The following is a 22,976-nucleotide window of genomic DNA, read 5'->3' as shown; positions in this document are numbered from 1 at the left end:
TAGTCGGCCTGACAGTTTGACAATATTATTAGCTATTTATGATTACACGATTTCCTAATCATTGAATGTTTTATACAAAATGCATCACGGTGTGTGAATCTATGGTTAAGATACTGATGCATGTTCGTAGTCACATGTTAAGAAGTCCTGGGAAACTGCCACGTGTCGCCATCCCGCTTGAGGGATTTCCCCATGCACGATGCCGCTCTCATGTGATCCATGCAGGACGCCACGTAACCCACTTTCCAAAAGGCCCCCCCAGGGCCCCCACCATCCATCTCTCCCTGACTCTCACTCTCTTCTTCCTCTCTCTCTCTCTCTCTCGCTTGTCGATTCTGATTCTCCTGCAAAAACTGGAACCAAAACCTTGACGGACGACCCAAACTCGCACTCGGATCCGAATTCGACTCGAGTTCGGCGCGGAAATGGTGAAGCTAGCGTCGGCCCGAGAGATCCGGACGTACGGGCCGCGGCTTGCCCGGAACAGATCCGAGTACGTGAACGCGGGGCTCTACCTGTTCGCCACCATCGTGCTGTTGGGCGGGTTCCTGGCGGAGCTGTCCCAGGAGCCGAAATCGGGCCTCGTGATCCTACTCATTGCGGTCGGGATCATCGCCCTGGTGAACGTCCACGACCTCGCGGCGCACCTCGCTGGGATCGAGTGCCGGCTCTCGCTCGTGGCGTGCGACGGACAGCTCGGGCTGGTGGAGCTCGCGGTCCCCATAGTCCAGGCGTTGGGCTCGCTGCTCGTGTTCTTGGGGATTCTGTTTCTGTTCCTCCAGGTGCATTAATCAATCAGCTTCTCATTTCAATAAATTGGATTGCGAATTCAATGTGGTTGATCAGCTCTGCTATGATTTGCTAGCTCGTATCGGTTTCCGCTCGTGTGTAGACTACTCTAGTAGTTTAGATTGGTGAGATTGTGTGCATCCGATCCTTGAGCGTGCAAATGTGTATGCCAATGCTGGGCCTGTCGATGAGGTAAAATGTAATTCCAGTATGAATTGAGGGGGATCCGCTTCTGTTATGGCTAGATGTTCAGAATGTTCGGCAGTTCTCTCGCGCCTTGACTCGGTTTGAGTGAAGGAAATGGAGATCACAAACGAAGAATTCCCTTGTTTTTAACCTAGAAGACCTCCCTTATGCTTAAGTCAATAGTTATAATGTGGCCATAATCCATGTATTCCATGCTTATAGAGATTGCAGGTTCACCATCAGGCTTATGATCTTGGCCCTTAGCCGGCCGATTGAGGTCTTGTCACTACGCGATGCTCTGGCCTTTCCCAGCAATAGAGACCCAATTGCTTCTTAGTGGCTCTACCTGGTTTCGACTGTTCCATAATGCCATACTCAATTCTCCCTCTATTAGTTTGCCATCGCAAAAATCACTTTAATCCTCTCTGGTCTATGTTGGAATTGGGTGATACCGAAGAAGGAAGTGTTTTTTTTTTTTTTTTTTTGGTAAGGAATGAAGAAGGAAGTGTTTGGAGTGTCTAAATTGGAATAGTTCGAGTGTTTGGACCTCACACGATGGAATAGTAGTTCTTAGCTCGTATTTTGGAGAAAAAACAAATGTCTGTGAGGACTGAAATTGATTTAAGCCTTCGAATGTAGTGCCACCCCATCGAGACCTGCTCACGAAAAATATAATTCTCTGTTTCCCTGGGGGCAGAGAAAGGATGCTTAAGATTTGATGAACTGTTAAATTTGAGCCTAGTCACTGAGTGTTTTTCCAAGAAAGGAAAAATACAAGCAGCTATCCAGAAAATTCAGTGTATATGTCTGAGATGTGGCCATGATTTGTACATGATTTTACAGGCCGAAAAAGGATATGGTTATTACAAGCTGGAAAAGCATGCCCTGAACTTGCTTATCGCCGGCCCGGTTTTCTGGCTGCTTGGATCGATTCTTAACTCTTGCCAAATTTACGAGAGAGCCGATGGACATGTCCAGATATTGCAACACAGCATCCACATCCCATTTCTAGCTGGAAGTTTGCTCTTCCTGGTTGGTGCAATCATGAATAGCCAAGAGCAGGCTGGGACTCTCCACCACGGCACCGAGCTGCTGGTCAGTTCCTCTGCTCCTATTTCTCATCCGTTTGGAAATAATTCATTGGATTCACTTTCTAGATTCAGCTCAGATAAGATCATTGTTGGGAGTGAGATCTTAGGGCTGTTAATAGAGTCAACTAATCGTATGAATCCAGCAAATAGAACTAGTACGTGATGAACAACTTGAATCATAGAGAAAAGCATGCGATGTAATTAGCAGTAGAGCAAAGATAGATTCCTATTCTTTCAGAATGCGGCTTGTGAATTAAAATTGATTTCAAGTAAATCGCTGAAACATGGTCATTTGTTTGCCTCCTTTAACAAACTTCAAAACCATGTTAGAGTTTTTGAGGCATGTGGATCCTAGGCTTCCTAGCAGAAGACGGTCACCACACAGATGTTTCAGCAAGTAGGTATGTGCCTAAATTCAATCAAATGCCAAAACTTTGATGACATTGAGATTTTATGAATGCAGGGAGGTAGTTGGATATGGTTGAGCATTTTCGGGAGCCTCTTGTTCATAATCGGGGGATTGGCAAACGTGGTGAAGGTCTTCAAGATGCAGCAAATGGACGGGCTTCGGCTCGAGAAGCTGCGAGGAGGAGCGCATGAGCAGTTGATCCGACCGAGAGAAGGCCACATGCCGCTCCTCTCCGAGGATCTCGAGCGGCATAGGAGGAGGAAGCCAGCAGAAGAAGTGCAACCGCCAGCCCCCATGCGGCCTACACCTTACAAGGATGTCCTTGTTGGGCAGGCCTGACACAGATTGCCATGGATGTCATGAATTTCTTGTCCCTTTCTACTCAGATTGGATTTGAGTGACGTTGTAGCCATTTATCCAATTTGCCTGCCTCTTTTTCTTCATTGGATTCGTAGGTACTGTTTCTGCTTTTGGCCGATGAAATTGTGTGAATCTGAAACCCTTCTTCAGAGGCTTTTTGTCATGTCAGGAAGGGCAAAATGTCAGTGTATGATGATGTGGTAAGCACCAGAGGATGGTTTCTCATTACAGGAGAAATACTTTCTCTTATATGTTTGGCGATGAAATTTACTTGACTAACCATTTTACCTAGGCTGGAAGTACATCTCATGAAGGTTTTAGGCGAGAGAATCGCATGTTTGAAGATGTAACCATCTTAGAGCTGAATACGATGATAAGCTCAGATTTGGGCTCTTGGATAAAAGAATTGGTTGAACGATTTAATGGTTAATTGTTAGCTTACTCATAATATGTATTGATTCATGATGAATATCTCTCAAGAAAAGAATCTCGAATTCTCTAATCGAGGCGGGCGGATGGTATTCTCGACTTCTTGTTGAACTTATCTGGGGCAAAGGCAATTGAGCCAGAGTCTGAACGGCAAATCTTGCCGACACCAACATCTGTCAAACTTGGCTGAGCCGAGGCGGAGATTGGAATCAACATGATATTGGCACGAAAGAATAGCTGAATTTAAAGCAGGGGTCTCACTTGTACATGAGAGAGATTTGCTGAGGTGCACATTAAAGGCATCAGGCAAAGAAGTCAGCATTATGCGGCGGGTGTCGAATTGTCATAGCGATCCCCTAGACAAAGATTTCTGCTGCACGAAGCAACATATTTTAAGATAGATTTAGAAGGGATTGATCTAAAACGTCTTGCCATGGTAAAGTTGATCAGTTACGGAAAAGTCATGAGAAAAGAACAATTTAATTAGGTACAAGCGTTGCAATTTCGGCTGGGGTTCCAAATTACTATATATACAGCATCTAAACACATCTTTTCACAACCTGTCTGCCTTGCAAAGCGCAGATGAGAAAACGGTGAATTCATTGAAAGATAATTGGAAGAGAGAGAAGGGGAAGGACAGAAGAGGGAAGACATGGTTATTTCTTCTTGGAAAAATTACAACTAAAGATATGAAGTGTCCTTATTTTACGAAGGCTCGAGTGGACCTTTTTTTAAATAAGAGCATAAAGTGGCATTGCTTTGTCTAAAAAAGGCCTAATCTCACCAGCTGATCGAGGGCATTTTTGTTCTTTGCTTTTTTAATTTTTTTCTTTTTTCCATTTTTCCTTTCTTTTTTTTTTCCTTTTCACTGTGGCCGGTCTCAAATGGTGGCCAACCACCGGCGATGCTCGAACAGTCGCCTAGGTAAGGCCGGTCCTCGCCAAATCGGGGTGAGGGTCACCTTGCCCGCAATTGATGAGGGCTTGTAGGGCCTTGCCCAGGACTTGATTTCGTATAAAAATCGAGTCATTCCGCTAACTCCGTCCAATTTGGATAACGGAAAATGCCGACGTGATTTTTTTTATATTTTATCTCTCCTACGTGGTGTTAAGATTAACTAAGGCACTAAAACGACGGCATTTTAATACGACTCCTAATTTTTACACAAAAACTTAATTAAATTAGTTTTAAAAAAGCCAAAAAAAATTCCATTAAAAAGAAAAACTCAAAAAAGAAAAAAAAAAGGATAAAAGTGAAAAAGACACTAAAAAAAAAAAACAAGCCCTCCCCCTTGGCAGCCGCCACATCGCCGATGCATCGGTGAGGGTCGCCGATCCTCGTCTAGACCAAGGCAAGGCAAGTAGATACAAGGGCCTCTGCTTGTATTTTTATTCTTTTTAAAGAATATTAACTTTTTTATTTTATTTTTTTTTTGTCGAGAACTTTTTGAACTTTTAATCTAATTTGACGAAAGTTTAGGTTAAAATTTTCTTCGGACGAAAATACTCTTGACAGGCCAAAATATTTAAGCTCTTATTTGAAATAAAATTCACTTCACGTCCTTATTTGAGAAAATGATGGTATTTCGGACCCTAATTAGAAATTTTTCCTTATTTTTTGAGCTTGTATTATTGCATGCCAAGGGCATTTTGGGAAAGGCGCTAAAAAAGCTGTTGATCCAGCCATAATTAATGGGTTTGGGAATAGTCTCACCGGAACTTTTTCTCCAAAAATTTAATATAGAAAGTATTATCTGAACTTCAAAAAATAGAACAAGATCATGAAATTGTTATCAATAATGAAAGTATTTTTCTTTGACTAATTATTTCAAGCGATATAATCGATCATGCTTAGAAAAAATATTTTTCATATCATTCATTTTTCATAAAATAAATAAAGCTTGTAAAAGAACTGAAAATTGAAGATGTAAGTATTGCAAGTAAGTTAATATCGCCTCGCTTGCAATGCTTCCATGTATTTTGACGTATTTTTCTCCGTTGCAGTAGCCTTTACAGGCACTCTTGCATTCCATCGTACAATTACATCTTCATAATTTCACTTTCGTGGGGTGTGTTCATTTATAGAACAATGTATTGCCGAAAAATATTTGCTTCATTTTAATGTTTGGAACGTTTAGGAAAAATAGTAGACGGAATTACTTTATAATGAACGGAAAATTTATACTTACATTTTAAAACATATTTTTTTCTTGTAAATGATAAATCTTTTCTCACAATACGATTGAACTTCGACACTTGGACTTGTGGCCCTAACTGCGGGCCTTGGTCCCTCAAGGCTGGACCCTACACCTCATAGCCATGCTCGAGTCCTCAGCGCCCATGCTCTGGACCCTTGAGGCTAGGGTTAGGACCTCGGTGGACAAGCTCGGGTCTTTAGCAATCAAGCCAAGCGCCTCGGCTCTTGGGCTAGGATCTCGAGAGGTCAGACGCGGGATCTCTACTAATGGGCATGCGACAACAATGCCCGAGCTCAAGACTTGGGATTGTGCTTGAAACTTTTTAATAAAATGTGCGTTACCATTGAAAATAAGTTCTCTTTGAAAAAAGGGATAATAGCATAAATGATCAATTAACTTTAATCAAATATGCAATATGATTCATAAACTTTTAATTTGATTAATATGGTCCTTGAACTTTTACTCAATGTGCAATATGATCTCTAGATTTTTAATTTGACTAATATGGTCCATGAACTTTTGGAACAAATTCAACTTAGTTCATGAACTGTAGGAAGATGTTTAATGTAGTCCTTACATGATTCAAGTTTAGGGACGATAATGAATATTTTCTTATAGTTTAGGGACTAAGTTGAACATGTTTCAAAATTTCGGGGATCACAATAAACAAATTGAGAGTTCATGGATCATATTATACATTAGGTTAAAGTTCAAGAACAATATTGGTCAAATTAAAATTTTAGGGATCACATTGCACATTAAACCTATCCCAAATATTTTCAAGGAAAAATGACACCTAAACCTCAGTAATTAAAAAAAAATATAGATAGAAAAAGGAATTTGTTTCTTTTTTTGTGAAGTGGATAAAAAAAAAGTTGACGTAAAGGAAGATTTAGTCTCTTTTTCTTTCATTTCATACTAAAACAGAAAATGATAAAAATAAAAAAAAAGAATTCCCTCTATCGGATAGACTCACACGTTAAAATAAGAAATTGAAAGATTTCTTTGAAATTATTGGTTTGGAAATTTCCTGTAAAGATAATCATAGGTTCTTCTCTCCATGGACAAGAACGTCGAAGGGAACCGGAGTTTCATGTCTCCAAGGATTGGGATAAGTGTAGTGGAAGCCCTAAAACTTATCTTGAAAATGTAATTGAGTCCTAAAATTTGAAAAAAAAAAAGAAATCCTAAAATTTATCAAATTGGTACAATCGAGTTCTTCCATTAACTCTGTCTAATTTGACTGACAGAAAATACCGACGTGACTTTTTTTAATTATTTTTCTATCTTACGTGGCAATGACATGGTTAAATGATGTTATTTTGATCAAAATCTTACTTTTATTTAAATTAATTAAAAATAAGCTAAATATAAAAATAAAAAAAAAGGAGGGGTTGGAAAGCAGGCACCAAGCACTATCATCAAGAAGGGCAAGGGATGGTGATGGAATGGTTGGTAGGGGTCGTCGAGCCTCCAGTAGCGACGGCCGGCGACCCTCCCCACGATTTGGTTGAGGGCCTACAAATGCTCGCCTACGGTCGGCGAGGGTTGTCAATCGCTAGTTGGGGCCTAAGAACCATTGTCCCCACCGTTGCTAACCCTTTTCCGATGATGATAGGGCAGCAAGGGCGAGGGCATGCAACCCTCACTGCCTGCTTTCCAACTTCTTGCCTTTTTTTTTTAAACTTATTTTTGAATTTAATTTAAATATCATTTGTATAAAATTTAGATTCGGACAAAAAAAGATGTCGTTATCGCCACCTAAGATAGATAAGATATTTTAAAAAGTCACATTAGCATTTTCCGTCGGTCAAGATGAACGGAGTTAACGGAACGACTCGATTACACCAACTTAACAAGCGACAAGACTTTATTGTAGTTTTTGCAAGTTTTAGGACTTAATTATACTTTCGTGATATATATTAGGACTTTCAATGCACATTTCTCAATAATTCAGTGGCCTAAAACTCATATTTCACGAAAGAAAAGGACTCCAGATCACGTTGCTATTGCCGAATTTTCATGCAAGCAGGGAAAATTGTAATAGTATGTATGTATGTATGTATGTATGTATGTATGTATGTATGTACACATGTGTATATGTATATAGCATGCTGTAATTGGTGAGATGGAAAATGAGAACCAATAAGCAACCAAAATCACAAGCCACAAAGCCGGCGCCAATTTCAATCGAGATAAGGTCCTCAGCAACTCTTCGCTTCTTAGCGCCCCTCCTCCCCCCAATCTTGTGGCTCTCTCTCCTCCGTCGTCGCGACGAAGAAGACGGGAGAGCACTTCCGCCATTAAAACCGCCGAGCAAGCTACTAAAGCAAGCCGCGGCGACCGAACATGACTCTGCTCCAAGCTTCTCTTCTCTGCAAGACCTCTCTCCCTCTCTCTCCTCCTTGCCCTTCTTCTTCCTCCGGACAGCGTCTCCACTGTCGCTCCCGCCTCCACTGCCCCCACCGGGTGAACTTCGATCCTCTCCCCGCTTCCGTCCGATTGAAATTCGCGCCTCGGGATCGTCGATCTCGCGGCGACCGCTCGTTGATTCGCTGCGCATTACGGCCCGGCGGCGTAGAGGCGGACGCCGAGTGGGCTTCTTCCGGCGACGGTCCCCCTTCCTTCTCCGGCGAGGCGAGGGTCGACGAATTCGTCGGGGAGAGCTCGAGCGTCGTGGCGGATGGTTCGAGAGCGGAGGAATTCGGCGGCGAGAGCTCGGTGATTAAGGCGAGGAGGGAGTTCGGGGGAGTGAGCTGGGAGGGTGGTGAGGCGGTTGGCGAGCGCAATTCGGAGGGTAATGAGGGGGAGAAAGATGGTTACTTGATGGGAAAGGACGGCGTGAAGAGTAAAATCCCGGTGATGGTGCTTCTGACGGGGGTGTGGGCCATGCTGAAAAGAGGGTACGAGAGGGTTTTGGCGGCAGATTGGCTGAGCTGGTTGCCATTCTGGAGGCAAGAGAAGAAATTGGAGCGTCTGATTGCGGATGCCGATGCCTACCCCTTGGACGCGGCCAAACAGAGCGCTCTTTTGGCTGAGCTCAACAAGCACAGGTATTGGAACTAGTAAGCTTTGTTATACTTCATACCGAACATGTCCGGAGCAGTGAAATGAAGTTCCCGGACATAATGTATGACTTTTTAGTGGCGTTTGCAATGTCTGTTTCTGTTGTTGGTTTTCAATTCGCATTTGAAGCATCACCTTACCGTTAATTGGTGCGTGAATCTAGGTTTACATGCTGGCTTCCTCCAAACTTACTGTATTGTAGTTAGAATGGCGTCTTGGCTCTCGCCTCCTCATTTTAGTCTGAACATGCACTCGAATTAGTGGTTCTATCACTTTGGTTGGTGCTTGTTGTGTTGCCATCAATCGAGTCATCTGTGTTCGTTTCATTAATGAACAAAGCCTTATGATCTTACTGATTTATTAAGCTCGATGGATCAAATTTTTGGCATAAGCTTTACCTAGATTTAGGTCATCGATCCTTCTCTAACTGTTCTGTTCATAAGTACAATGATGTTTGCTGTAATTTTCATTCTTTTCAAGGGACAAAATGTTCCATTATGTTGCTAAATTCCATACGGTTTATAGTAAAGTTTGTGGCGACAGAAGAATTTCATGTATGGGTGTTGCTGTACCTTTTCCGTTCGATGATGTCATTGTTTTTTCAGTAAAAGTAGCTATGTATGACTTGGCTCCTTTTTTGTTTGTTTCCACAGTCCCGAAACTGTCATCAAGCGTTTCGAACAAAGAGACCATGCTGTTGACAGTAGAGGAGTTGCAGAATATCTAAGAGCTCTTGTTGTTACCAATGCAATTGCTGAGTATCTTCCAGATGAGCAATCTGGAAAGCCTTCTAGCCTTCCGACGCTGGTATCTGGGTCTCCCGCACTGTATTTGTCATTGTCATGTAGTTACATGCATTTCTGCTCTGGAGAGTTCACCAGACCAAAGTGAAATTTTTGAAGTCAATCGAATGAGAAAGTCTTTACTTAACTGGCCATTTAAAAGGTTTTCCTTCACTATTCCATTCTTTAATTTGAAAACTACGTGCTTATTCCATCGGTAAATCTCATATGTAGTTGCAAGAATTGAAGCAGCGTGCATCAGGAAACATGGATGAGCCTTTTCTAAGTCCTGGGGTATCTGAGAAGCAGCCATTGCATGTTGTTATGGTGAGGATAACCCACCTTGTGGTACCTTTGAATGAGGGCAGTTCTTTTTCTTTTTTGCTTCCTGTTTAAATGCCATAAGATGTTATCTCTCGCTAGGTTGACCCCAAAGTTTCAAACAAATCACGATTTGCTCAAGAGCTTATCTCAACTATCTTGTTTACGGTTGCTGTGGGGTTAGTATGGTATGTGCTTTTGCTCTGCCATTATTCTCTTCTTTTTACATTTATTTCTAGTCGACACATAGTATGTTTGTGCTTCTAGTGACTAAGCTGGTTACAGGGTGATGGGTGCTGCTGCACTTCAAAAGTATATAGGAAGCTTGGGTGGTATCGGTGCTTCAGGTGTGGGCTCGAGCTCTTCCTATGCCCCTAAGGAGTTAAATAAGGAAGTTACACCTGAGAAGGTATCTGTGAGCAGTCTTGTGAGATTGCTGATTTTTTCTTTATTCCATCAAACTCTGTCTTATGTGCACATTTACATGTCCTCTGAAGTCATATATACGTCTAGAAACCACTTCGTACACTCAAAAAGTATGCCTGCACTAAAAATTGTTTTTCCTGTAGAATGTTAAGACATTTAAGGATGTCAAAGGCTGCGATGATGCAAAACAAGAGCTAGAGGAAGTGGTGGAGTATCTCAAGAACCCGACAAAATTTACTCGCCTCGGAGGAAAGTTGCCTAAGGTTTGTTTATGTCTTCGTCAGGACATCTTTCTTTCATTTATCGATGGCTGCAAGTGCTACAGACATGTATTCAACATTTTCCTTCTATTGCAGGACACCTGTATGTATGTTTCCTTCATGAATTGTTATGATAACCAGATTAAATCCATCTTAAAAAGCTGAAATTTTTTCACCTCTTGTGTAATGATATGATATTATACTGTGTAAACGCGCAGACATATTGCTCAAACATCAGTTAGCATGATATGAGTTATTTCATTGCTAATGCTTTTGCTGCTGAGGTCAGCTTGAATTGCTGCTTGCTCTTAGATAAGGAGATGTCACATTGATTGGCATTTCTTCAATTGCATATTACAATGCAATGGCAATCCTTTACATACCCTGATCTGTGTACTTATATAAGCTCCTTATTTGCCTGCTGCAGGGAATTCTTTTGACAGGAGCCCCTGGAACAGGGAAAACTCTCCTTGCAAAGGTATATGCTCCTTGTCTGCTGCTCGCTAGTTGAAATGGAATGCACTGCCATTCACTAATTTTACATTTGTCCTTGACTTTTTTTTGGAATGAGGACATTTGAGATTGTTTGTCTGCTGCTTATTTCAGTTTTTAATCACGGCTCTTGCTGGTTTGAGATTTCTGTGGCATCTTGCACTGAACTTTGACCTCCCCCTTTTCTCTCTAAAAGCCTCAGTTGATTGCGTTGTAAACATAAGACAATAATTTGGATTAAGTTTTAACAACTCTAAACAAGTTCCATGGGGCTTTCATCATGGCTATACATGTTTCAATTTATTAGGCTATAAACTATTTGTCGATAAGGATACGACACTCGTAAAAAGTGATCCATTTTTGGGATACTAGCATTTCCTCATGGTCGGTGACCTCTGCGTTTCATTGGTTTTCTGCAGCAAATTTCATATTAATACATCCTGAACTTTACCTTTTACTAGTTGATAAGAGGAATGCACTTGACAATTGTCGCTTTTCTCCTAGGTTTGTCTGATATAGGGTCAACTTGCTTAATGATTTTGTACTTGATGATTTGTTTGAAGTTTCTTAGCTATTGAAGTTACTAAATGTATTTCTGGCCAAAAAAAAAAAATATATATGTATATAGTTACTAAGTGTATACCAATTAATTTGCACCTTGAAGGCTATTGCTGGAGAAGCTGGGGTGCCTTTCTTCTACAGAGCGGGGTCCGAATTTGAGGAAATGTAAGCCATTTTTCCTTGATATGCTATAGATTTCAACTTTAGCACGTTTCTCTGTTCTTCATCTAGTTTCGAAATTATGGCATCCTTGTTTCCTAATTGCTCATGACAATAGTGTCTTCCAGTAAGCTCAGTCAATTATTTAATGATAAAATAGCTAGAATGACAATTCATTTTTTTGAGCAATTGCTCGTATGAATGATGTCACATTAAGTATTTTGCATTACCTAGTCTATACTGATGGAAAGGTCTGAAGAACTATTTTAGTTTATTGAACAAAAAGTTTATGCATCAAGTGACTTGCTGTTGAAGCAACGATGGGATAATAATGGGCACTGAATGGTCTATACTAATTTATTAACATCGTGCTTTTCTCTTGTAGTATATGGCTAAGATTAGTCTATCATCCTTCATACAGATTGATCTAAGTTATGACTCTCTTGGTTCTGTCGATTATTCAGATTCCTGTGTTTGCTTGTGGTCTTGATCTATGAATTCTTTGCATTTGAGCCTTGCAACTATTTTTTCTATTTTTATTTAGTCAAATCTAAAAAATGAGCTGCTTCCAACTTGTATGACAGGTTTGTTGGGGTTGGGGCTCGGCGTGTGAGATCCTTATTTCAAGCAGCCAAGAAAAAGGTAAGCTGTCTTCTGGCAGTCTTACTGGCCCACGATTTTGTATTGTTAGCTTGTTAAGAGGAGGGGTACCCAATAGAGGACAAAAACAATGAGTAAGAAATGTCTCTGGTGAGGATTCAAAATGCCTTAGACGGAGATTCAACTTGAGTGAAGCACTTGAATATGAGTAAATTGAGATTCACAGATTTATTGTCCATCTTTGACACAGAGACACAGACACAGAGTGGATGGCCTCTGTGTCTGTGTTTTTCATTCTTGTTATGTTGACAGTTTTCAGGTGGTTGCATGAATTCTGTACTTGTTGGTATCTATGTCTTATTTTCTTCGCGTTACATTTAATAGGCTCCCTGCATCATATTCATTGATGAAATAGATGCGGTTGGTTCCACAAGAAAACAGTGGGAAGGCCATACGAAGAAGACATTGCATCAACTTCTTGTTGAAATGGATGGTTTTGAGCAAAATGAGGTATAAATGGAGTAACTTTATTCGCCTGATGGGCTTTTCTGTATCCTAAACTCATGAATTTAAACTGCAGGGAATCATATTGATGGCTGCAACAAACTTCCCCGACATTCTTGACCCTGCCTTGACGAGGCCTGGCAGATTCGACAGGCATGTAAGTTCTTTGATCCTCTGTAAGCATCTGGTATACTTTTTATACATGTCTAAATATAACTTCTTTGCTGTTATCTTGAGTTCAAATATCAAATGTCTTCCGAGTTCAATAATCTAATTAGATGCTAAAGGAAAACCATCAACATCAACATCAACATCACCTTTATCCCAAACGAGTTGGGGTAAAGGTGATGCTAAAGGAAAACCAAAACTGGAAAAAAAGTTTAAATTTCTTGGACAGTGATCAATCAATCTGGCAGCTGTATAATAAATTGTCTTAACTATCTTTTCCATATTCTTTTAGAGGTTCGATTTCACATCATTTGGTCATTAACCTTGAAAATAGTGGTCTCCACTCATAATATCTTCGGTAAATATGAGATTATAAACTCTTGAGGGTCCTTTCTGCTGCACCTGACATTATATTTGAGCTTTCTCTCCTTTTCGCCCTTCTCATGTTATGTGTGCTTGCTTTTGTGGACCCCAATAAGAAGTTACCTTAATTATTGGTCATAGATGGAAACTTTGTTGTTTTGAATATGTGTAATGAACTGTTTATGGAATTGATGGGACCTTAAAACTCATGAACTTTCATTTTAGATTGTCGTGCCAAATCCAGATGTCAAGGGTCGACAAGAGATATTAGAGCTTTATTTACAGGATAAACCTTTGGCGGAGGACATAGATGTCAAAGCGATTGCTCGTGGCACTCCTGGCTTTAATGGGGCAGGTAACATCTTTTTCTTGCTATCTAAATGGTGTCTCTTACATCAGGAAGATGTTTTGGTGTAGCTTGACTGCTCTGTTCACTGCTAATTGCAATAGATCTCTCAAATTTGGTGAATATTGCTGCCATCAAAGCTGCTGTTGAAGGGGCAGACAAGTTAACTTCTGCGCAGTTGGAATTTGCTAAAGATAGGATAATAATGGGCACTGAACGGAAAACGATGTTCATATCTGAAGAGTCAAAGAAGGTATTCTGCAACATTTTCTCCTCCAAGTATGTTGACAGATCAAAATGTATTGGGACAGTTTGATGTTACATTCATAGCTGGCCAATTGGACCCGCCATTTCTTGAATCAAGTCAAAGGACATCTTTGCCCTAGTATGTTTGGTACTTCTGACTTTGTCCTCCATTTTCTCAGCTCACTGCATATCATGAGAGTGGCCATGCAATAGTTGCCTTTAACACTGATGGAGCACATCCAATTCATAAGGCGACAATCATGCCTCGTGGATCTGCTCTGGGAATGGTCACTCAGCTCCCGTCAAGTGATGAGACATCTATTAGCAAGAAGCAGTTATTAGCCCGTCTTGATGTTTGTATGGGAGGAAGAGTTGCCGAAGAGCTCATTTTTGGACAAGATCATATTACCACTGGTGCAAGCAGTGATCTTCAATCGGCTACTGATCTAGCACACTATATGGTAATTTCCAACTGCCATTGTATCTTGTATATGTAAGGAGCTGCAGGTGCTTGTTAATCTTTTATGCTTAGAAGAGGATTGATAGTCAACAAATATCGTCATTATGAAATTATTCTTTTGAGCAGCAGTCAAATTTCAGTTTGGCTGTGTTTGTTTATCTTTGATTTTCCAGTTAATTTGTCAGCATCAGGTTCTGCACAATGCACTTTTAGTTTAAAACTTTTCATCATTTCATTTTGATTTCTGAATCTGGGAATTCTTTTGGTTTAAGGTGTCAAACTGTGGAATGAGCAATACAGTTGGTCCGATTCATTTTAAAGAGCGACCAAGCGCAGAGATGCAATCTCGCATTGATGCAGAAGTATGATTCTTGTCATATTCATGGATGCAAGTTTTTTTGTGAGCTATTTGTGCTAAGTTTTCTATGGATGGTCGTGCAGGTGCTCAAGCTTCTGAGAGAGGCATATGATCGCGTGAAGGCCCTGTTGAAAAAGGTTTGTCCAAGAGATTTATCTTGTGTCAGTGGTCTTCTTGCACAGGAACCTAGGTTTAGTTTAGCTATGTGGTCTTCTGCTCAGTACATACAAAATTCTGGTTAGTGCATAATAAATATCATGTGCGTGCATTGAATTGTGTTCATATCATTAATCTGTGTCTTGCTATCACTATACTCTCCATTATGGTGGTCAGCTGTTACTGCTGAATTGCTGGATTATGGTACACAGCTGTGAAGCTCTTTAACCGTCAAATAAGCATTCTAGCTTTTATCTTGCCTCCTTGCTCTTCTTTCCGACAACCCACACCACACCATTCCACCAGACCCCATAAAACCCTCTGCTTTAATATTTGTTTAGGTTCATGTTTCATCTAACTATGATTGATTTGGCCCTTGCCAATTCTGCAGTTACCTTGCATATTGTGTCACCTGCTTTGGGGCCATTGGCCCATAATCAGCATCGGTGCATCGTGGATTCAAATGAACGCCTACCTACTGAAAAATATGTAGAAATTCTTCATATTGCAAATTTTACTGATTTCAATCTTTTTGACATTATTTCAGCATGAGAAGGCTCTACATGCATTGGCAAATGCGCTTCTGGAGTACGAAACCCTTAATGCAGAAGATGTAAAGCGTGTACTACTTCCTTATCGAGAAGGAAGTCTGTCTGAGCAGCAAGAACAAGTAGAAGAGGGCGAACTTGTATTGGCATGATTGGAGTCTCATGTAGTAGAAACCTGAAGGACAGTATCCAAGCAACAGAGAAACATGGGAAAATGGAGCAAAATGTGTCGAGTTCTCTTGCTCCAGTGTAACAAACTGTAGGGCCGGGTTGCACAGCTTATTTAAAAGCGTAAGAGGTAATTGTTTATACTGTATTCTCCGTTTTTTCCCCTACATGATTCTGTTGGCAGGAAAAGGAAAAAGAGAAGGTAAAGATTATATTGCCTTACATGTAGCATCTCCAAAGAAACAGTGCTCTTAGAAACCTTGAGCAGACGGTTGTCATAAATCATCAGAAAAAATGGTGTATAACTGTTAGACCCACCCATTCTGGGTGAAATTTTGGATAGTATTTGACAAAATGTATTCTGTCTCATTATTTTTGGAGTATTCATACGAAAAAAGAAGGAAGAGAAGAAGAATAAGAGATGGCAATTTTTACGTGTCTTTTCTCCTTGTTTAATTGTAACTGGAAATGCAAATGCAGCTCCCTGCAGGAAATACTGGAAAATTCATCAAAGATCTGCTGCAAACTACAATTCTGGATAACAGAAGTTATGACCATTACATATTGAGCTAAATGGAAGTTTCTTTTCTAGCTGCTAGTTGAAGAGACTCTATGAGATTTCCTTTTTCAGGTAGAATTTGTTTCATTAGGTTGGACGCAAGACACGGGGTGTGCAGTCCTTTCTGAGCACCCGATCCCCATCGACTTATTACTCGGAGAGCTCCTAGGGGAATCGCTCCAGTGTCCATGCAGATAGTTTGCTTGCTTTTATTCCATGCAACTGATTTAATTCGGCTTTGTCTTGGGAAAATTTTGTTTGGAATGCCCTCTTAAGCCTCCTGCTAGGAACCCGTTGAGCATCCCAGGCCCCATTTACCAGATCATTTTGAGAAAACCTGATTAATATCGGAAACGGTCAGGTACTCCATTGAGGCACTAATAAAGGACTACTGTGTCGTCTGTATGCAAAAGTCCAGTCTGGAGTAACTTCGATGCCTGCCCATCTTCAAACCGCCTGGCGATTGGACGAATGCAGCTGATGATATCCTAAATGCAGGGCCTTCCGTGGACCAACGAGAGAGCCCGTCTCAAACGATCAGCAAAGGTTATGAAACAACAGTAGAACATCGTGGCGTCGCGCCTCTTATGGCTATAACTAATAAGAGGAGACAGGGACTTCCCAAATTGCAACACAGACTAGAAACCCGTGAAGAAGTACTAGTAGTCCTCAGTACTAGTACTCATACTGAATACAACTCTCACTACCCAATGAAACAAAATGTACACGACTTCATCCAGCACATACACAGGCACGAAACAAACTCCTCTCGGAGAATCATGACCCTTTTCTTCTCATCCTTTTACTGTCATGAAACGGGATCGGTAAATCTCTAATTCTTGCACCACCAAACACGGAATTGAGCAAAAAATTTCTAAGTGGAGATGAACAACTGCAGCAGCGCCCCCAAAGAGAGAGAGAGAGAGTATGAGAAGATTAGAGAAACGAGCTAGTGCCAGTCTGTCTCCAAAGCCTCTTCAAGTGGAAAGCTTCAGAAGCTTCATCCTCGGCAACCTACAATACCAACACATCTCGCCACCTATTTTAACATCATGTCAATGGGCTCAGTCCGGTCCTGCACTGCTAGCCGCTCTGAGACATCGGCAAGAGATTTAAGATTGCACTTGATCAAGGCTTCTACGAAGTAGCAAGTCTCATCCTTGGTATTCCCCTCGGGAACATCCACCACAAATGATTCAATCACCAAAGTCCCCGGCCTTCCTTCAATGATTTCTGGATGAAGAGAAATGATTGAAGAGTAGTTCTGAAATACAAGAAATGGAAAACCAGAAGTTATAGAAATTTGACCCGGAACAAGACTCCACTATGGCACTAATAATATGCATAGCGTTCAGCATCATCTCTGTCAGATTACAGTAGACATTGTAAATAATGATGTTAGAAGTTTCATCCCATTCTAGAAAAGGTATAGGAAAATCAGATGATAGGATGCCCTGTGCAAAACAAATTCAAACACCAAAAAGCCGCTTCCCAGAATATTAAGAACCTGAATTCTAAAATTAACACAGCACTGAGCATGGGCTTCGATGCAGCATGAGAACTCTTTCCTCCCATTTCGAGGATTCACAGAAACCCCTCGGATGGTTTCACAATTTGTTTAGCATACAACGATGTGTTTTATTACTTTGACAAACCTGCATAAGATATGTAACATCTAATGTTCGTACAGCAGTATCCACCCCTCGGATGGTTTCACAATTTGTTTAGCATACAACGATGTGTTTTATTACTTTGACAAACCTGCATAAGATATGTAACATCTAATGTTCGTACAGCAGTATCCACAACTCTTTTGCAGGCTCCACAGCAAGAAATTATATATTCTGTTAAAAGACAGTCCTTCAGGTAAATTTCTTTGAATTGGAAAACCAATCTTTTGTCCTTAAGGATCTAACATTCATCCTCTCATACCTACTAATTAGTGTACTTGAGATGCATTTCCTCTTGCTTCCGGAAACGATATTAAATGGACTGGATTAAAGGCATCTATCATCCTAAAATTAGGATTCATTTCACAAGATATAGCAAAAGAACTCAATGCAGAAGATTATTTTTTCTTTTTTTGTCAAGTGAGGTATCAAGATACTGTGTACAAATAACAATACATTGCAAAAATTGATATGTTGAATGTGAACAAGTAACTCAGTTGATATGTCAAACGTGAACAATGATTGTGTACACAGAGTGGCATGCACAGATCCAGCAGCTAAATTCTGGTTTCTCCATCAACTTTTGAAACAATGAGTTCTCTTACACGGGCTTCAAAGAGAAAGCTACTGCTTTTCAGAAAACTCTTGGAAAGAATGATCACATTGGATGCTAAAGAATGAGGTGACACAGTAAGAGGAAAGGTAAATGAGAGATCAAACATTTGGCAGACAAACATACCCTAAGCCTGTGATCCCCACCGACGATCCTAATGCTCAAGATATGCTCATCATCATCAAGAAGCTCCAATCTCTCTGTACTTGTAGTGGCAGGAAGTCCAGACTTAACATCAACTTCCCTCAGACTACCAATTTCGAGATTTCCACGCACGACGCACCTGCTGACAAAAGGCTTATACTTTTGGGGCTGATCAAACCTTCTCACCAAAGACCAGACCTAGTTGAAAGGACACATGAAGGATCAAGCATTTTGTCAGGAAAAATCCCAAATCTTTACGAACAAAAGTCATCAGTTGACATTTCCAGAAAATAGCAGAGACATTTTCAAGGAATTAAGATAACAAGGCTCAAAGAGTCCAATGCAAAAAAATACATATCAATTAGTCTAGGAAATGGAAAATCATCTCAGAACTTCAACACGAATTTTCCCAAGTGGACTGCATGCCAGGAAGCGGAAACTTTCCATTTGCCATTTATAACGTCACTTCCCCCACTAATTAGCCCGACATCTCCCATCGACCTCATTCAATCAATGAACTCATAGAAGCGTGGATTCCTGTTTCCTCTGATTCCCAAGAAACTTCCAAGAACAGAAACTGGTGAACTACCAAAGAGAACACATTCTAACGTTATCGAAAATCAGAACAACACCCCCAGATCAAGACCAAGACCAATTCCATCCAAAAGGATTTTGGTCAAACGTCGTTCTTCAGCTTCTTTTGTTTTTATTTCCTCAAATAAACAGGGGAAAAGAGTACGAAGCTCAACACGGATCACATGCAATCATATCAAACTAACTCTTCAACCCACGAAAAACAATCGAACACTAGTGAATCTAGAGAGAGACACGGACACTTCGCTGAGCATTCCAGCTCGAGAAAAACATCGCTCGCCCCCCATAGATGACCACTCTATCAGCCCACCAATCAACGCAAAACGGATCAAGTAACGAAACTTATCCAAAAAAATCCTTCTTATCGATGCAAACACTTGCTCCGATCTACATCCACAGAACCACAGAGAAAAAAAAAAAAAAAAAGGCGTCCATTTCGAGCGCGTCGAGAGAAATTACGAGGGGAACGGGAGCCCTGATGTGCTTGACCAGAGCGGAGCTGCACTGATTCTCTGCGACCTCATGCTTGTGGTGCCTCCTCATGTACTCCCTCTCCATGCTCCCGATTTCACATACGTTAGCATTCATTTTCCTCCGATTGCGAAACCCTAGAGAAGCACGGACTCAGCTCGCTCGCTCGCTCTCAGAGCCCCTAAACATCGGAAACGGAAGGGACCAAGAAGGAGGAGGAGGAGTACAAGCAACACGGCCGGAGCCGACAGCGCTCGCCGGACGGAGAGTCTGCGGCCGATAGATCCCTTCCGATGGCGATCCTCTTGGGGTTTTATACTACAAACACAGAGCGTATGTCGCACACCGCCATTGTCGAAGCAGCTGAAGCTCTTATCGCTTCCTCCATGTTCATTCAACCGAAAATATATATATATATATATATATATATATATTTATACAAAAAAAGAAAGGAAAAAAAAAAGAAAAAAGAAAAACCTCTATCATTTTTGCCCTTTTTATTTACTTTTTTCGTCCTCGGAATTTGTGATTCTATTCCCAATTTGCCACAAGCGCACTTTCACGTGCAATTCCCATTTCATCTCACGCTTTCCCCCGCACGATGGAAATGCACCCCCGGACTCAGGGCCTAATTACGATCGTGCCACTCGATTCGCCCGGTTCTGTTTTTGGCGTTTTACGCGTCGTTTGACGGAAATGGACATGGAGCGGGCGGAGGCAGTTGATCATTTCCCTTTGTCGCCATGGTGAGAGGAAATTAGAGAATTTTAATTATATTTATTTAAATATGTGGCTTCTTTTTTTTTTTTGGGGGCCTTTTTAATGCCCCGAATTAGTTGCTAGGGTTTCGGTAAAGCGACACTTCATTATCAACGTCAAAACAAAACAAAAACAAAAACAAAAAATAGTGGGAATATTTTCTGTCGGCTGCATAAATTATGTCGGCCATGCAGCTGGACATTTCATGTATAATTTAATGATGAGTTAGATTGGTAAAAAAAAGTTAAAAAAAAAAAAGAACTTTCTCATGGTAAAAATTGTTGGAAGAGTATTCGGAAAATACTAAGACGATAATCTTGTTAGAAATTTTTTTTTATCGAGTCGATTTTCACACACCCCTTTCAAAACAAAAAGAAGAAAAACTATGCCTAGGTTGCTGGATAGTCGGATTTATAGTTTATCGGAGGATATTAACCTCACGTTGTAGATAGGAATTTTACCTACATAATCTATAGATCGTGATGAATTTCTTGAAATTTGAAGCTCCCAGAGCACATTCCTTCTAGCATTATGTGACCTTCATCATGATCGCTAATTTGATTTTTCGCGAAGTAAATGGTGATTCAAGGATAAATATGAAAAAAAAGAAAAGAAAAAGCGGTCATTTGATGATAAATATTTTTGGATTTCTAGGTTTCTTTCGCTCTTTTTTTTTTTTTTCTCCCTTGACAGTCAACCGAACTCGCACTATATCGGTCGACCCAAGGGCTGGGAAGCACGGACAATTTTTAGGGCCTCCGTGCCGTATTCAATACTCTTCGACGCTCCGACACTCTCTGACATGCGACCGATACGTGGTCGGCTTTCCGGACACGCCAATGATACGTGAGTCCAGCATCCCGATACGTCATTTCGAAATGCACGGGATCAATTTTAAGTATTTTTAATAATTGGGGGTCAAAGTATAAATTTATCAAAAATATTTATATTTAAGTCATATATTCAGCCGCCTCAAAATTTATATACCCAATTAACCAAAAAAAAACTAATCGTAAATTCCTAAATAAAAGAAGAAAAAGAAACTCACCATTGATTTTTTTATGTATACATGATAATTTATCATTTTTGTATAAAAATAAAAAAATTTATATACAACGTATCTCAACATGTCGAAATTCTCTATTTTTTTAGAAATGATGTATCTGCATGTCGTATCGCGTCTTGTTGGTGTCGGTGCTATTTGGCCTACGAACAGACACGAGGAGACATAACTCATAAGCCGCCGTCCCCACATATTCAAAGTCTATTTCTTCTTCCTCGGTCAAACCTTGAACTTTCTCCGTCCAATCCCATAATAATCAATCATAAAAGGGTTAGAAAAACACAACACAAAATTAAATGTCATCCTCTTCCGTTGTAAAGCGAGGAAGAATTTATCGTCAATCAGTGAAACTTTAGCTTTGTCTCCGAGTCAATATCGTGAGAGTTTGAGCTCGAGGAAGGAAGACTTGCCGGACGCCGCGTCGGAACTCCACCTCGCCGTGCCTTAGAATCCCGCCGGGATACTAGTGATTCCGTCCGAGCTCGGATCAATCATAGTCGCATCACACATAATATGCAATTCTTCATGTGCTTCGTCGCTCTTCGGAGTTTAGATCAAGCGAGACATCGCTGGTAAGACGAAATTGAGAGAAATAGCTCGGGAAGAACATTAGAACACATTCCTTACCTTCTTCCTATATAGCTCTGTCCAAGGCAAGAACTGGCTTGGTCAATGAAACCTTTGAGGTGATTATTTTGACATGGTAGATTACTATCTCCAGGGATAATTGCCCAAAAAATCCTAAACATATTGTACGACAATTAATTTAATCATAAACCTTTTGATTGTGTCAATTTAGCCATAAACTCTTTGACGATTTATCAATTTAGTCATAAACCTTTCGATTGTGTCAATTTAGTCATAAACCTTTTAAAATTACATCAATTTAACCCTAAACTTGTTATTTAAATAATTGATAGAAAAAACTACATTGGCAAATTGTCAAAAGGTTTAGGACTAAATTAACAAATCGTCGAAAGATTTATGACTAAACTGGCACAATTAAAAAGTTTAGAATTCAATTGATGAATTGTCAAAAGATTTAAGATTAAATTGACATAATTGAAATATTTATGATTGAATTGGCCGTCATATAATACGGTTATGACTTTTTTTTTTTACATTTTTTCCCTTCCTTCATGGCGACGAGTTCTTGGTACATGGTCTGTGACTTTCCTCATGCATAACCCCAAAGATCATTCTCATTTATTGTACCTTTTTTTCACATGGAAAGTGACTGAAGGTCATAAGCTATAATAGAGGGAAAGTTACCGACAAAGTTATAACCACATTGCATTTGCGCCAATTCGATCGTAAATCTTTTAATTGTGCCAATTGAGTCCTAAACATTTTCTTGTTTTGCCAATTGAGTACATCTGATCAATTTTGGCAAGGAATTGATGACGTAGGCGTTGACCGTCATACGTGACATGATTGGAGCTAATGCGGGCATTTTTCTAATCATATTTGACTAGTTCTTTTTAGATTTTTTGGTTACTTTTCTTTTCTTTCCTTTTTTTAATAGAGTGAGGCGAGGGTCAGCCTCTCCCAGCCCTCTGACCATCACCGATGGTTGGCCATTGCTTGATTTCGGCCACTGGCAAAGACGAAAGAAAAAAATCATAAAAAAATTAGAATTTTTCTTAAAAGTTGTCCAC

At 40.4% G+C, this 22,976-nt stretch overlaps 3 protein-coding genes across 4 annotated transcripts; 2 read left to right on the top strand and 1 right to left on the bottom strand.

The window, feature by feature from the left end:
* Positions 1 to 291: 291 nt before the first annotated feature.
* LOC115742191 lies at positions 292 to 2,896 on the top strand. Its single transcript, XM_030676328.2, has 3 exons — positions 292 to 782; positions 1,819 to 2,070; positions 2,530 to 2,896. The coding sequence occupies exons 1-3, from the start codon at positions 426 to 428 to the stop codon at positions 2,812 to 2,814; spliced, it is 894 nt and encodes a 297-aa protein (XP_030532188.1). The 5' UTR covers positions 292 to 425; the 3' UTR covers positions 2,815 to 2,896.
* A 4,789-nt stretch (positions 2,897 to 7,685) lies between these two features.
* Positions 7,686 to 16,113, top strand: LOC115742319 (ATP-dependent zinc metalloprotease FTSH 11, chloroplastic/mitochondrial). Of its 2 annotated transcripts, XR_007196655.1 has the most exons (18): positions 7,686 to 8,514; positions 9,181 to 9,334; positions 9,544 to 9,636; positions 9,733 to 9,818; positions 9,916 to 10,039; positions 10,200 to 10,319; positions 10,744 to 10,794; positions 11,473 to 11,534; positions 12,113 to 12,170; positions 12,513 to 12,638; positions 12,709 to 12,789; positions 13,389 to 13,518; positions 13,614 to 13,762; positions 13,935 to 14,216; positions 14,488 to 14,577; positions 14,657 to 14,710; positions 15,277 to 15,575; positions 16,077 to 16,113. XR_007196655.1 is itself a non-coding variant. In XM_030676544.2 (17 exons), exons 1-17 carry the CDS (start codon positions 7,811 to 7,813, stop codon positions 15,427 to 15,429), a joined length of 2,517 nt encoding a protein of 838 aa, XP_030532404.1. In that variant the 5' UTR covers positions 7,686 to 7,810; the 3' UTR covers positions 15,430 to 15,881. The 2 variants fall into 2 exon arrangements, 1 of the variants encoding a protein (XP_030532404.1); XM_030676544.2 differs by lacking the exon at positions 16,077 to 16,113 and having other exon boundaries at positions 15,277 to 15,881.
* Positions 16,114 to 16,622: 509 nt separating this feature from the next.
* On the bottom strand, positions 16,623 to 19,899 carry LOC115742325 (abscisic acid receptor PYL8). Its single transcript, XM_030676550.2, has 3 exons — positions 19,485 to 19,899; positions 18,414 to 18,629; positions 16,623 to 17,268 (listed from the first exon to the last, which is right to left on the bottom strand). The coding sequence occupies exons 1-3, from the start codon at positions 19,611 to 19,613 to the stop codon at positions 17,044 to 17,046; spliced, it is 570 nt and encodes a 189-aa protein (XP_030532410.1). The 5' UTR covers positions 19,614 to 19,899; the 3' UTR covers positions 16,623 to 17,043.
* Positions 19,900 to 22,976: the final 3,077 nt, after the last annotated feature.

Source organism: Rhodamnia argentea, chromosome 10 (assembly GCF_020921035.1).
Source record: "Rhodamnia argentea isolate NSW1041297 chromosome 10, ASM2092103v1, whole genome shotgun sequence".
Lineage (NCBI taxonomy): Eukaryota > Viridiplantae > Streptophyta > Magnoliopsida > Myrtales > Myrtaceae > Rhodamnia > Rhodamnia argentea.
Note: the sequence above shows the minus strand (reverse complement) of the source record. Positions and strands in the feature narration are given on the sequence as shown.